Raw genomic sequence first — 14446 nt, forward strand, 5'->3', positions numbered from 1 at the left:
TTTTTGTGTGTTTTTTTTTGGGGGGGGGGGGAGGACGGCATATGCATGTCATGATACAAATATGTGGGACGGTTTATCCACGACGAAGTTATGTTTTTAGGATTTTCAGCTATTTGTCTTTATCTCGCATTTTTGCAATGTGTCCGTTGTTATCTTAGGTGGCTGCTGAGAGCGGCTTGGAGGTCGGCGCAGCCCTCGATAAGGTTCAAGTTCCCTCTGGCAGTGTGACTGACGAGCAGGCCAGACAGGCCGATGAGGATGCGCTCAGTCGCAGGTACGTACCCATTCTTCAAACTCCATCTGTCCTTCCACCGTAAGCGAAAATTTTCTCGCACTTCTAATCTCCTCTTATTGAGATCTTTTGTGAACCTGAAGAACTAACAATGCGTTCTGGGATCCCTGAGTAATTACTGTAACTAACCACAATCTGAGTTCTAATAATTTTGTGATGATGACTTGAGTGTCAGAGAAGAACTTTACTATGAACTCACAACTGCAGAAACCACAGAAATCATCGTAACATTCAACGCTCATCTTTGACCTCGTATCCAGGCTGTCCGATCGACGACTGGCTGATCGGCGCTCTTTTCAGGACATGGCTGAACATTCGTACATCATTTTGGATTTGTCGCTTGAATTTACAGTGGGCCTCTGTGACGACAGACTTGACGTACATTTCCTTTTTTAGGAATCAAACATTCCCAATAAGGATCTTTCCCGTGGGGCAAACATTTCGGCAAAATTTTGCAGATCCGATCCAACTATCGGAATCATCATCGTTATCAGGGAAGCAAAATCGGCATGGACACTGATGCCTCACTCACGTACAACCTCAATGTTTATCTATTTACATTTGAAGTCTTAAAGTGAAAAGAAGAAAAAATTGTTGGTGACTGAGGAGACCTGGTGATGGCCTATCATAAGCGCTCAATCAGGCTCAGGAAGAAAAACTCACAGCACGAACGCCGCCGACATTGTTTAGGTACTATTTCTTGCTACGTCTCCAGTCAAGCGCAACAGCGGTTACAATGGCCCCCTTGTGGAAGGCGCACGGCACCAACAACACCCAAACTTTTCGCAATATCTTGCACCCCCTTCTGGCACCCACCCTCCATACGTTCCCCACCTCGCACCATCTTGAAGAGTTCACGGAGAACAACACTATCAGGGTGCTCAGACCTAGACGTTTAGTGCCCTTGACCAGAGCCTTAAACTCAAAAGTCTGACCCCAAGACAGAGGTGTTTGGAAGTAAATGCCAAGGCAGTGCCTTTTTATGGAGATAAATAATTAATAAATAATCCTCTAGCTGTAACGCCCTTTCGGTGCCCAATTGTCATCCCATCAGAAGGAACCACGAGGGCTGGGATACTGCCAGGTTGCCCAAACTTAGATACGGGAGAGAGGCAGAGGTCGGGTTTAAACGACGAACCTTCCAGTCACTAAATTCTCACCCTAACCACTGAACCATCTCGCCCCCCCCCCTGCCGCATTTGTTCCAATTCCCAGACTGAAGGACCAGGGGACTGTTGGTTAAATCGTCAACCATTGACCAACCTGGTATGAGAGACTGAGTGTCGCACGTAAACATTGCCCAGTATAATTCAATGAGTCACGAAGGCACACAAACCTTCACACCACTGTACGATGCGGTCTCTTGACAAAACTACGAGGTTGCATCCGTCTGATGAGCGGTAAGCCCATTTAAGCACAACACGACATTGAGAGCAAGTGGCGGAGAACTGCTCTCATATAAATCTGAAGTTATTAGTTGGTTTGTCCCTTAAAGCACTGCTCAGTTCGCAGGCTCCAATCAACACAATCCACCCAAACAGGCGATTCATGGACCTGATTGCGCCTAATACCTCGTCCACGGACACATTCAGTTGGCTGATTTCTCGTTTTAATTTTGATATCTAGTTGTTTGTTGCCTTCACCAGATGGTCAAACTGTCGATGAGATGGCTCCGCGATTCGGGTACAAAACCGAAAGGTCAGCAGTTCCACTGCTTTGCTCCTGTGGAGATCTCAGCAACCTATCAGTGGCTCAGTCTAGTACTTTCCTTGAATTGTGGGGCGACTGGGCAGTCAACTTGACCCTGATCGCTATGGCCATCATAACAATCTGATAAATTAGTTCAAGATAGCGAGATGGCTCAAGTGGTTAGAGCACGAATTTACTGATCGGAAGGTCCGTGGTTCTCGACTTTCCCTGTCTAGGCTTGGGCAACCTGGCAGTATCCCAGCTTTCGTGCTTCCGTCAGGTAGCATGGCAGCTAGGCACCGGAAGGGTGATACAGCTGAACGTTACGTTACTTACACTAGAAAGCCTTATATTGGAAAAAAAAGTATGATGCAGGGAATGTAACCTACAGCTAGCCTGTGATGAAAATCCGAGGCGCCTATACCTCCAGCGCTCAATCAGACAATTCGGATAGAAAGTGACAGAATGGATGCCATCGACATCGGTCAGCAGCCATATCGTTCATTGTCTCCAACCAGGCGCAGGCCCGATCCTGGAAGGCGAACAGCACCAACGTCACCAAAACTGTTCTTAACATTCTTCTTCATTCCTCTCTGCTATGTCAAATCTTATCCACCTCCAGGTTGCAAGCACTCCTAATTGGGCACGGAAAACCACGCTTTACTAGGCTTGCCATGTTTGCCTGAAATCCTGGATACACTGTGAATGGGGTATCGTCTGTCTCATTAAAGACCTGTTTCCTGATCGCCTCATTCCGAATTCACTGGTTCCAACGAATTACAGCCATAGTTATAAGACATTGATCGTCAGAAACCTGAAGGTGTCCGAGATCCTCCGGCCAAAGTGGTCATGTCTCTCGACAACCTTACAGCCGGGCGATATGCCATCCTGTGTACGCATGTGGCTCCAATAGGCAAACGCTACTCTGACTTCTGAGTTTCTCGCGTTGACTTCGTCTATCACACTAACGTCAGAGCTAATACGACTCCCGAAAGTATTGCACATCTTCCAGCGTCATCTCAGTCCTCACATGCATGTGGCTGAATGTTCTGTATCATGACTGCACTTTGTGGGTTTGAAGCACATACTGAAGGACTGGGTAAACTCGGTTAGCTTTTCTAATATTACTTGCACTTCCTGCATATACCAGACCGACAGGGTTTTCTGTTGGAGAGCTCTGAACAAGGAGTTTGTAAGAGACCTTCCAGAGTTCACTCTATCATTCCATTAATAAAGTCCAACAGAAGTGAGGAAAAAGGATACCCTTCTCGGACACCACTTTTTGTAGGAAAACTTTTAGAAAGCTTGGTTGTTGGTCTGTTCGCCGAGCTTGGCAGTTGGATTGCAAACGTTTCATCACCCATCGAGGTGACATCGTCAGTGCAGGGTTGAGTGGGAAAGCTCCCCATACACTCTCACCCGCCCACAAATATGTGAATAGAAAGAGCATATGATCTTCACGAACTTGTGGGGCATAGCCTATTGCGTGAGAGTGTGGAAAAGAACGAACGGGTTAGCAGAATCGAATTCACTCCAAGATTGTGAGGTGCCTATACGCACGCCGTTGCTCTAACACTTGGTAGAATGTGTAGATGCCCACATAACCCCCTGTCTTCTGGAATCCTACGTGCTGTTCTTGGTTTCCGTCTTTACAAACCTCACATAAAATAAGTGACGCAAAAATTGTAGTTATAACGGGGATCAAGATTATCATTCTGTGCTTGTCAAACTCACGGTGAGTAGCACTATCAACTCACCCTATTTTGTGGAGACCGTCTTTTTCGCCCAGGTAAAGGCGATTTGACATTAGGTCATATGTAATTGTGTGGTAAGTCCCATTCTCTTGGTGACAGTCACTAGTCAGTGGAAATACTAGGTTAATCTGGTTAGGTAAACTGAGTGAATGAATAAAGTTATCTTCAGATTCCGCAAGTAGCCCGGCTCAAATAGGCCAACCAAGTAGACATCTTGATGATTGCGATCCACCAATGAGAACTTAGGTAACGCCCTTCCAGTCTATTAGTGATTCGATCATATTGATTATTCAGCTCTATAGAGCTCAGAGACTGACGATAATAGCCCTTGAGAAGGGATTCCGCAGTTCGAATGCATCACTCGTGTCTAAATTTTGAGAACTTGGAAATATCTCACAGTTTATACTTTCTTCTGGGCTGCGTATCTATTTGTTACACCATTTTGGCACCAAACAATCTACTATATGCTTGTTATCAACCCCATGAGAAAATCCATCACCTTGGATGCAATCGAAACTGATGGCTACCGGGACGAAAGGCTGATAACTTCGAACGGGCCAAGTTCATTCATGGGAATGGCAGTTGGTCACTTCGATTTTGTATGATTTTTTGTGTACAATAATCACACACTATGTACGATCGGTTCACTGGTTTCCGGTTAAGCGATTAGTCTGTACGGGTGATCTTGCTCTAAATGCATACATGTAGCTCTTAGCGCATGCATCTAGTATTGCAAACTGAGAATCTTTCAGCGTTGGGTTCATTGTTCAAAGTTAATCGGATGTCTTGTACGCTGTGCTAGTTATCTATAGAAAATCGCCTCCGGTCTCCGGATGCGGCTGATAAAAAATCAATTCTTTGTGGTGTCACATAAAAGCTGAAAACTGCGTACCACTACTAGCTGTTCAGTTGCTCATCAGCAGTTTGTTTTTCACATGATTTCCCCCTCGCGCTCTGCATCTTTAGATCATATGACATCTTCCGTGTCTTACTGTCGAAATGATATTACAGCGTCACGCGTTCTCCTGGCTCTTAGTTTGTGAGCCCTTGTGACGTGCATTTCTGATATGTCTCCACCGTAAAAAACCAAAGGTACTGTACGTGATACATACCTACCTCTTAATACCAACGCACGATGGTTTCTACTTTACGCATTAGGCACAATACAATGTTTCTCAGTCGCGTGTTCTGCTCCTCTGGTTCAGGTCTTCCAGGGAATACTGAATTGCCGAACGAATACTATTTCGCGGTCGTCATAATCTAGTAACTTTGATCGTAAGTATTAACACCCTTTCGAACTCCCACAGAAGATTCCCAAGTCAGAAACGCCGAATATAATAAATAAAAAATAATCGATCAGCTGTAGTACCCTTTTCGGTGCCTAGCTGCCATGCCACCCGAAGGAAACACGAGGTCTGGGATACTTCCAGGTTGCCCAAGCCTGGACAGGGGAAGTCGAGAGGTAGAGGTCGGATTCGAACCACGGACCTTCCGGTCAGTAAATTCGCGCTCTAACCACTGAGCCATCCCGCCGAATATCGCTTATTTCTTGACATTTGGTTTCCATTTGCCTTACTGTGACAAATGCTCCCTTCCGGTTCGTCTTTTGAGACAGAAGCTTTGATTGAGGACCCCAATCGTTCTCCTGTCTACGGCGTCTCGACTGCTCCTGTCTAGGCCTGAGCAGCTCGGTATTATGTATGACAAATACGTACACGTAGTTTTTGATGTTCGGTTACTGAGTATGTATTACCTTCAGGGATTTTCCGATATAACTGATGAATTTGGAAACATTCATGTGAGCGAGTAATTCTTCATTGTGCCTTTAAAATGCGGAGACAATGGGAATGCCTCAAAAAGAAAATAGAAAGCGGTCAACCGTACGTCAAGTAAACTAGCCCCCCAAACAAGAATGATCTTCGAGATAACCTGTTTCCCTGTCACGACTGATTGCACCCACAAAGCCTCTCGTATCAGACTGGTTTCCCGGTCGTCGCCGTCTTGAAGAGGCTGGGCCTTATCGTGGTGCGACGAATTACGTGCACCTGTAATCTGAGCTGTACTGGAGACTATCCACTCAACATTCTGCTAGTTTATTCAATGGGCGAGTTTCTGATAAAAATTCTATAGGGCAGCTTCATGATTCATCCGCAACCTACGCGCACCAGTTCAAAAGGTATTCCATCCATGCCATCTGTCTACTCAGATCAACCGGATGCGTAGGATGTTGATTTCAACCTCAATTCGCAAACGCGTGCGTGTCCTTTCAACCAATCGAATAAAGCCCTCGTGGTGGCAGTTGTCAGTTGGGCTCTTCTTCCTTGTTTTATTTTAATCCCGCTTACCTAACTACATTCACCCACGGTGGCCGGAGAGAGCAATTAAATTCGATATGTTGACTTCGTGTTACTCCATCATGGGATATCCACTTGGTGTAGCGGATAACGCGCTCGCCTACCATCCGAGGAGCTCCGAGTCAGACCCCCTATCAGTCCGTTTTTTCGTCAGAGCAGGCACTCGAAAACTGGCAGATCTGACACGAAGTTTCAAGAGAAGCTGGAAAGGCAATATAATCTTGATATCAGTTAGTAGAAAACAAGCAAACTTAAAGCAGGATGAAAACCCGGTGAAACGAGCAGCAAAGAAATGAAACGAAGTTATAATAAGCTGGCGTAAAGCACGCTACTCATGAGTAGTTAGAACAGGAAAAAATAACTAGTGATCGCAATTGGTTCACAGGAGAAATCAACATTCGGTGTATAACATAGGAGATAGAACTAAGATATTGTGATCTGTATCCGAATGCAAAATGGACCGACGAGATAGTTTTCATACAATACCTGATACTTCCATTGTGTCGTAGAAACATGTGTATTTAGGCATATGTGATGTTGACCTTCCGTTGATCTGATTCCTGACAAACGTAACTCGTCTGATGTGGAAGCCCCAAGCAGTCAAATTGAAAAATGTTGTAAGAAAGTGTAGACACTGTTTCTTATTAAATTCATTAAAATCTCAGCAGCATACATCGACAGGAGCACTCTGTTGCCCTGGTTTGCGGTGGTCGGCAGAGTCCGTGACTACTTTGCTTTCGGTGGCTTCTAAACGGTCCATCTTTGTTATCCGTGCCTTGAATATCAGTTACGATTCTCTGGACTGATTGTCGTTCTTGGCCAGCCAAACGGTCTTGACTGATCCCGATAAAGCCAATCTTCTTCAGATTCTGAGCTGCGGTCGGATGCCGAGACTGAAGAAAAAGGTTTGCCTAAGATACCCCACCGTGGGACTTGACTCCAAAATCCCACACACAAGGCAATGCGAAAACAGAAGGATTTTGTTCTACGGCCTTTTCGTGGCATTCATCTCAACCGAATGGCTTGTAAGACAGCAAGCGGCGGTTCTTTTTTAGAGACCCCCCCCCGAACCAATGGTTGGCTGCGGAAGACTGATCTAGCCAAAGTGAAGCATATATCTGACTTGTGGTGCTGCTGCGCACAATACGTACGTTTTGAGCCGTCTTCTGACACTGTCGGGTAACCCACCAGTGATGATGGCCAGTCGATCTGTGTAGTGCGTCGATGTTTCCAACTTGTACTTCATAGAGGGAGGTAGTGTCGTCCTTATCATATGGTTTTGCTAGTCTCCAGGAAGCCGTTTTTTACATTCACACACCTACCCAAATAGCTTCATACTACGACTATTCTTAGGAGATGGTTCAGTTCTTTGTCCACTTTTTTCCACTTGGCAAGGTTGCACCTTGAGAAACGAGGTTACTGGTCAGTGCAGTCTGTGTGAGCATCTCAACACCCAAGCTCAACCAGTATGTCAAGCGACAACCTCTAAGAGGCGACTTCCAGGCTTTTCAAGAATAGTCAACCGATCCTTACATAATGTGGTTCCTTTTTAGGCTTATCGCTAGTTTTTCAATGGAAGTGTTTCATCTGACTACTATGCCTTCAAACCAACTACCACACTTGCCCACCACCGTCATCTCACATTTTTCTCCATCTGTTTAGGTTGGCCGCCTTACGCGAATGAACACTTTCATCCCTGCCAGATCTACCACAGATGCTGCCCTCAAGCTCATTCCCGCACACACTGTGTAATTCGTTTTCCCAACGAAGCACACTTTGTACTGTACTGAACTCATCAATCACCAAGGCACACTTCAATAACAGTGTAATGAACCAATGTTTTTGTGCCCGTTCTCTTACTTGCCTTGCAGCCGTTTATGTAATTTATTATTTTGTCAAGTGACGGAATAACCGGCAATGCGTTATGCAGTAAAGGTTCTATCAGGTCACCTAGGAATCTAATGTTGATAACTTTTTTGAAACGCCACTATTTTTCACCTAATTTCGTTGTGTTTCGTAATCCTTTTGGGTGGGCTCCCGGAGTTCCCACGAATGACATTTCATCCCGCTGTTTTTAGAGGGGAATTGATGTGACTTCCATTCAGCACTCCCCTGCAATAGCCAGAGGTGATTTTTGTTTCGTTTCAAGTACAACCATTTGTCATACTGTCGGAATTACGGTACGCCTCACCAGGATACACCCTTCAGAGTGTGTTCCACTCCACTCACAACTCTATCGTAGCGTTCTCCGCCAATCACGAACTAATATTCGGTAAAGCAAGTCATTCCCCATTCTCTCTACTGTAAAACCAGTGACCGTTACAATAGGTTTAAATTAGTTTCCGATGTCCTCAAATAATACCGGTCGCGTAGCTCTAACTCTTGTGGCGATTTCTCGGAGATCATTAGTGAGCTTTCAAGCGAAGGGGACTTTGTGTGTTTCGACCAGCTGACTTCGCCCTAGCGGCATGTGCAGTTGGTGGACATCCCATCCCTGGACGCTTATCAATCAAACAGACATGTTGAATCGGGATAATCCTGGACGTTCATCCCAAATCCGGCGAAGATTTTGTTGTCCACGAGTACCAGCTGAATTTGTTATCTTGCACACTTGCTTGCTACCTCCTAACATCCAGGGGTTCCATGTACCAGTTACTTCAAACTTGAATCAAAACAATTTTTCTTCAATTTTAGCTAATGAGGGCAGTTGATGTGTGGTGTTTTGTGTAACATTTATCATGGATTCCCAGGCAGTAAAGTTTGAAAATTAGAACAGCTTCCCGGAAGACTTTGCAGAACTGTGTTTCTCATGGATCTTGACTACGGGCGTGCATTTGATCCGAACACTTTATTCCAAAAACCCTCAGCATAGCGTGATGTCAGTTGATTTGTACTCAACAGATAACTAGTTCGGTCATAGTAACTAAGCTCTATCACTTGTAATATGGGGTAACCTGGTTTTAATTTCCTCCTAAGCGTGATGAGTGGAAATCTGAAAGTCCAATGACCCATCGTAATCACCAATTCCATTTCGGTCTTGGAAAGTCCTGCTATCAACTTTCCGATATCCCACAAACTCTGTTCAGATAGATTTGCTTATTGCACATCCTTCCACTCTATTCGGTGAATAATTAGTTACCAGTAGTTGAAAGAAAACAGCTCTTGCCTGGCCGGTGTGGTGAATTCCTGGTCGTTAGAAAGCATAACGTAGTCGAGACAGTTTAACATGGGCACGTGTTCAATCAACTCTTCACTGACTGACAATTCAGTTCCGCGCATGGCGACATGTTTTGTCTTGGCGATGTTGAGTTGTAGTGTGAGCCTATCGATTTGATTGCAGTGGCAGTTGCTGTTCAACACCACCGTGTCCGTATACCCGATTCCAGGATCATTCGGACGCCCAGTATGCATGATCCCATCAACGGCAGAATTGAACAGCGCCAGGGATCGTGAACATCTTTGTCAAATTCCGGTGTCCACTTCCAGATAAGGTTGACCGGAGTATATTCTGCCAGCAGTCCACAGTCAATTCTCATTCAACAGATTCAAGGGCATCAGGAAAGTATGCGAATCAGACAACTGTGGCTGCTGATGTTTGGATCATGTAAACATATGATTTATGTATCCTCTTCCTAGACGAATTCTTCCTTGATATCTGGTGCGGATGTCTAGGAATAGCGCTTATGTAGAAGTTGACCACAATCGCTTTATCACCTTACTTCGGATAAGTATCATAATCGAGATGCCGGTCCTTCCACATCTCACAGAAGCCGTGGACGACTGATGTTGTACTGCAAGATATGTTCTACACTCGGGCTTTCCACTCATCTCAACTCCAAGCTGAGTTTGCTACTTCTTCCCACAATGGCTTGCAGTGCTAGGTGCATTCCTCGAGTGAATTAGTCTGTCTCACCAAAAACTCGTCCCTTTCTTGATCATCCCATTGCGGACTCCAGCTATAGTTCTGAGACATCGGGGGTCAGACACGTGAAGATGTCGCAGATTTTCCATCGAAAATGGCCACTACAGGCCACACTTTAGTCCGATATTCGCGTCCTTTGAGACCGAGTGATGTCCTTCTGATACCGCAGGTTGCAAAAGCAATCCGGTCCTTTGAAATTTACGCGTTCACTTCATCTGTAACACTACCTTCAGAGCTAGTGCAACTCCCGAGATACGTCTAGCGTTCCAGCCCCCCACTGTCACTCCTTGAATTCTCGGAAGCATGTACGAAGACTGTACATTCTGCAGCATGACTTTGCACTTATTGGTTATGAAGCAAATGCCGAAGGACTGAATGACCCCCTTCAACTTTCCTGGTGTTGCTTGCTCTTTTTTAGAAGTTAGCAACTTTGTGTGCATATTTCAAACCGACAAGGTTCTAGATCGAAGAGGTCTGAGCACGGAGTCTTTGAGGTCTCCCGGAGGTCGCCCCGTAGTTCTATCGATGACAAAATCAAACAGAACTAGACAGTGTGGACACCACTGCTTGTAGGAAGGCTTTTGGAGAGTTACCCATACGCTCATGCGCCAAAAAGTATGTGAATACAGAGGGTGTGATATTCACAAACTTGTTGGGCATCCTCCGTTGCGCAAACGTGTGGAAAACCGAACCGGTTAGCGGAATCAGAAACACTATTGAATTCAAGAAAAGCTAAGATTTTAGGGCCCCTATACGCATGTCATTGCGCTGACACTTGACGGAGTGTGGTGATGTGGTCCGCAAAGCCCGTTCCCGGTCGGGCTCCTGCTTCTCGGTTCCTCGCTTCGTAAGACGAAGTAAGAAGCTAAGTGGCACAAAAATTCTGGTTATAGTGAAGGCCAACCTAATTCCTTTGCCACTGTCACACTCAATGCGACCATCATTTCTGGAAATAGTCACCGCTATTGCCTCGTCCCAGTTATCAGGAACGGTCTCTTCCACCAAGTTAGGGGCTAATAAGTTAGACAAACACTGACAAAGGAGATAGCCTACGGGAGTTTTTCTGAACCAGCAAATCGGTGACGAACGACGGCCAGAAGGCAGAAGTCGCTGGGGTTTCCAAGTTCACTGTCCAGAGCTGCGTTACGGGTCCGGAATCCGGCTGAACAGCTGCGGATAGCGAGTTGAATTGTTGAAATTGTCCTACCCAATGGCTTTGGCGTTCTTCTCCGTACCAGGCGAGTCGTTTTTATTGGTTGTTTCATTCACTAGTGAACCTTTTAAACCTGTCGCGTTTATCAGCTGAGATAGTTCACGCACATTCCCGGGGTTTCTCGCCTGCTCCGTGTCCCCAGCTTTTTGGATCCATTAAACCTTTTGATCCGCGCATGTGCTCTTTTCCATTTGAATTATGACATTTCGTCGTACCAGGGAGAATACTTGTATTTGCTTCGAGCAGTGATGGGGATCGAGTGCATAGGTCCAACAGGTTTCACCTATTCGTGTACAGCACCGTGCAGGGTTCCGGACAGTACCATCCATTAAGGGTCGTCTATGGTAGGTGGTTTTGGTAGGCCTGTCTCACATCAGGGTCCAAGAGCCTCTCGATCACTGAGTGAGGTGTATATCTTGCGCGCCCTTCAAAAGCGAGACAAGAAGCGTCAATGAACAGGAAAGTGGTCCGAATCAATATAGGCGTTCCCGAATTAACGACAATCAGTAAATGGTCCAAGTCACTTATAGCTAATAGCGAAGCGGTTTATCTATGTTGGATGTTGTCTCGCATTTGTGGGCAAACATGTGGTCAAGTGGTTTCGTTTATCTTGCATTGAATCAGTGTGCAATGAGCACATAAGTGTAGTAGGCACCCGCCGTTGTCCGTGCCTCTCGATCAAGGACAATCACCTAACTAAGCCTCAGCAGCGCGAATTCCACCTGCATGCGCATTCATATTTCCATCAGTCGCAACGACATCTGAGCTCGTAGCCCGCAGCAATAAGGCACTCAAGAATCATAGAGACTATTTGAGAGTATCAGAGCTACAGACTTTTGGAGCGTAGATAGTTACGACGAACAGACAGCGATTATCGGCGCGTTTATGGGAAAGTGTTACAGGCGTTGCCAAAGGGACCGCGGAGAAGCGAGTGTCGAAACAAGCATCTATTCAAGCAGATACCCTCCAGATCGGTGGCTTAGAACAATACCAAACTCATCACCAAATGGGCGCAATGGGAAGCGTGTAGAAGGCGATTAGGCAGTCAGTTCAACGACCGTGCTTGGATCTTGAATCCTCGTTTCGGAATGATGGCACACATCAATAGAATGTGAGTCCTGCTAACAATCAAGGGTAGCCTGTCGGCGACCTCATTTCAGAATGCCAGACGAAATGTGCGTCGGGTTTTAAGACTGATTTCCTAGTGTCTGGCGGTTGAGTCAACTGTAGATATTTAAGCCAGCGGCAATGGGCGACAGATAGATCTGTCAGTCCTGACAACGAGATAAGGTGGAGAAGCATAAGTATGTGAGCGAGGAAGCAAGAAGTCGTCATCAGTGACCCGTTTTCCGTTCCAGGCCCTGTTATATGCAGCAAGTACGGTGAACCGGCCAATGGCGCTACGCGATGGTCGATGTGGAATGAGATCAGTAAATGTGTAATTCTTGATTGTACGTGGGCTTGTATACTGCCAAGGTGCCCAAACCTAGGCAGGGGGTCTATTTCAGTCCTCAAGGAAAGCCTCTGGTTCAAAAACCCGCCTTAACACAGTGGTGTTTGGCCTGAGGATGTCGGAGCAACGCACAATTTATGGAGCAACTGGACACAGGATACAACCTGCGACCTGAATGACCGAGAGCCTGTGTCAGTCAAACCTCTACCTATTGACCAATCCGGTATGATAAGCTCTTTGAGCACAACACCTGTACTTACCTGTATAATTCAATGGATTATGGAGGTATGCCAATCGTCACAGCCTGGCAGGGTGCAGTCTGTTTGTGAAGGTGGCTCAAATCATTCAGGATTCATTAGCTAAGACGGCAGCCTACCCTAGGTCACTTATAAACTGAGATAATGTAGTTTCCCGAGGGATTAGGGAACAGGTGTCTCCATTATTTAACCCCGATGTTGTCAAAATATTTTGTTACAGGCATTGGAATCATCATTTAAGTTACTCTTTAAAAAAAGGTGCGATTCTGACCGACTGGAAGACCTCAGCTGTACCTCAAACCATCCGAAAAGTGCTGCGCGAAAAAAACACGCTAGTATCTCTCTTATTGATATGGACAACAAAGAAAATCACTTCCAGTCCGACACCGACTTTCAACTGTGCTAAAGCAGCACACAAATGAAAGTGGAGGCTTCGTCGATCAAATACCCCTACTATCTGCAGCCGTGAGCACAGTACCCCACGAAAGATTAACCCGTAGGCTTTACACCCACGTGACTCGGTAGACTGGAAATGTACTACAAACTGAGAGCTTGTTTGAGAAACCTCTTAGCTACAAACACACTATCACGTGTGTCACCAAGTTAATCGATGCAACAGACGCTCACTGGCGTTTAACCAACTTCGCATGTAGAACATGAAGATGAGTTGCTTACAAGAGATGATCCCATTGGCCTCTTTTGATCGGCTTAGTTATCATGCGCGCTCCATATGACCAGGAAGCGACGTAAGTAGAAACAAGATATTCGTAACATGGACATCTGAAAATAATCTTTTCGGGAGAGAGAGAGAGAGAGAGAGAGAATAAACCACTGTTTAAATCACAACAACGAGAACATTGTTCCCAGAGCCTGCACGAGTCCCCGTGCAGTTAAACTCCCGTAGTCCGTTTACATTCGGGCGAGAAAAGCCTCATTTGCATGATGAAGTGTTCTGAGGATGCCATTTCCAAACGTAGTCAGCAGATTCTCCACCGGTACACAGAAGTAATCACTGAATCCACCAAACCCTCGTTTTCATCTCTCTAGTTCATGAGTGGTGGTGTTTCCGAAATTAACAGTCACGCAATCGCCCACCAGATTTCCTCCTGGGAATCGGAATTCTGTAGAAAACTATAGAATTATTCAGTTATTCGTCAGGTTTTCCAAAGAAACACGAGAGTGATCGGGTAGGAAAAAAGACGGTCAGTAAACGATCCCCCTTCAGAAGAAATACTGTAGTTTTTAGTACGTTGTCCATTCTAATGGAAAACGAGGTACCCCGAACTCGAGGTTCCCCATTGCATTCACTGCCTGCGAGACTTGGCCTATTCGAACAGCGGACCTGAGACGTCTTCAGGTGTTCGACAATCGTCGTCTCAGAACCATAGCTCGTGTGGGTTGGTGTCGGCGAACCCGTCATGAGGGAGTTAGAAAGCTCGTTTTCGGTTGTGCAACGGGTATTTCCATTGAAGAATGTGTCCAGCACCAGAAGCTGCGTTGGTTGGGACATGT

The 14446-nt window shown here is 45.8% G+C and overlaps 1 protein-coding gene across 1 annotated transcript in view; it reads left to right on the forward strand.

Annotated features, from left to right (window-relative positions):
- The window catches only part of T265_11150 (hypothetical protein), a gene marked incomplete at both ends in the record, with an annotated part of 12894 nt that extends 3197 nt beyond the window's left edge, over positions 1-9697 (forward strand). The window contains 3 exons of the mRNA XM_009177732.1: positions 159-274; positions 2218-2345; positions 9576-9697. Coding sequence (XP_009175996.1) covers positions 159-274; positions 2218-2345; positions 9576-9697 — 366 coding nt within the window. The remainder of the gene's footprint in view (positions 1-158; positions 275-2217; positions 2346-9575) is intronic.
- Between the last annotated feature and the right edge of the window lie 4749 nt (positions 9698-14446).

This window comes from Opisthorchis viverrini (genome assembly GCF_000715545.1).
Source record: "Opisthorchis viverrini unplaced genomic scaffold opera_v5_456, whole genome shotgun sequence".
Classification (NCBI taxonomy): domain Eukaryota; kingdom Metazoa; phylum Platyhelminthes; class Trematoda; order Opisthorchiida; family Opisthorchiidae; genus Opisthorchis; species Opisthorchis viverrini.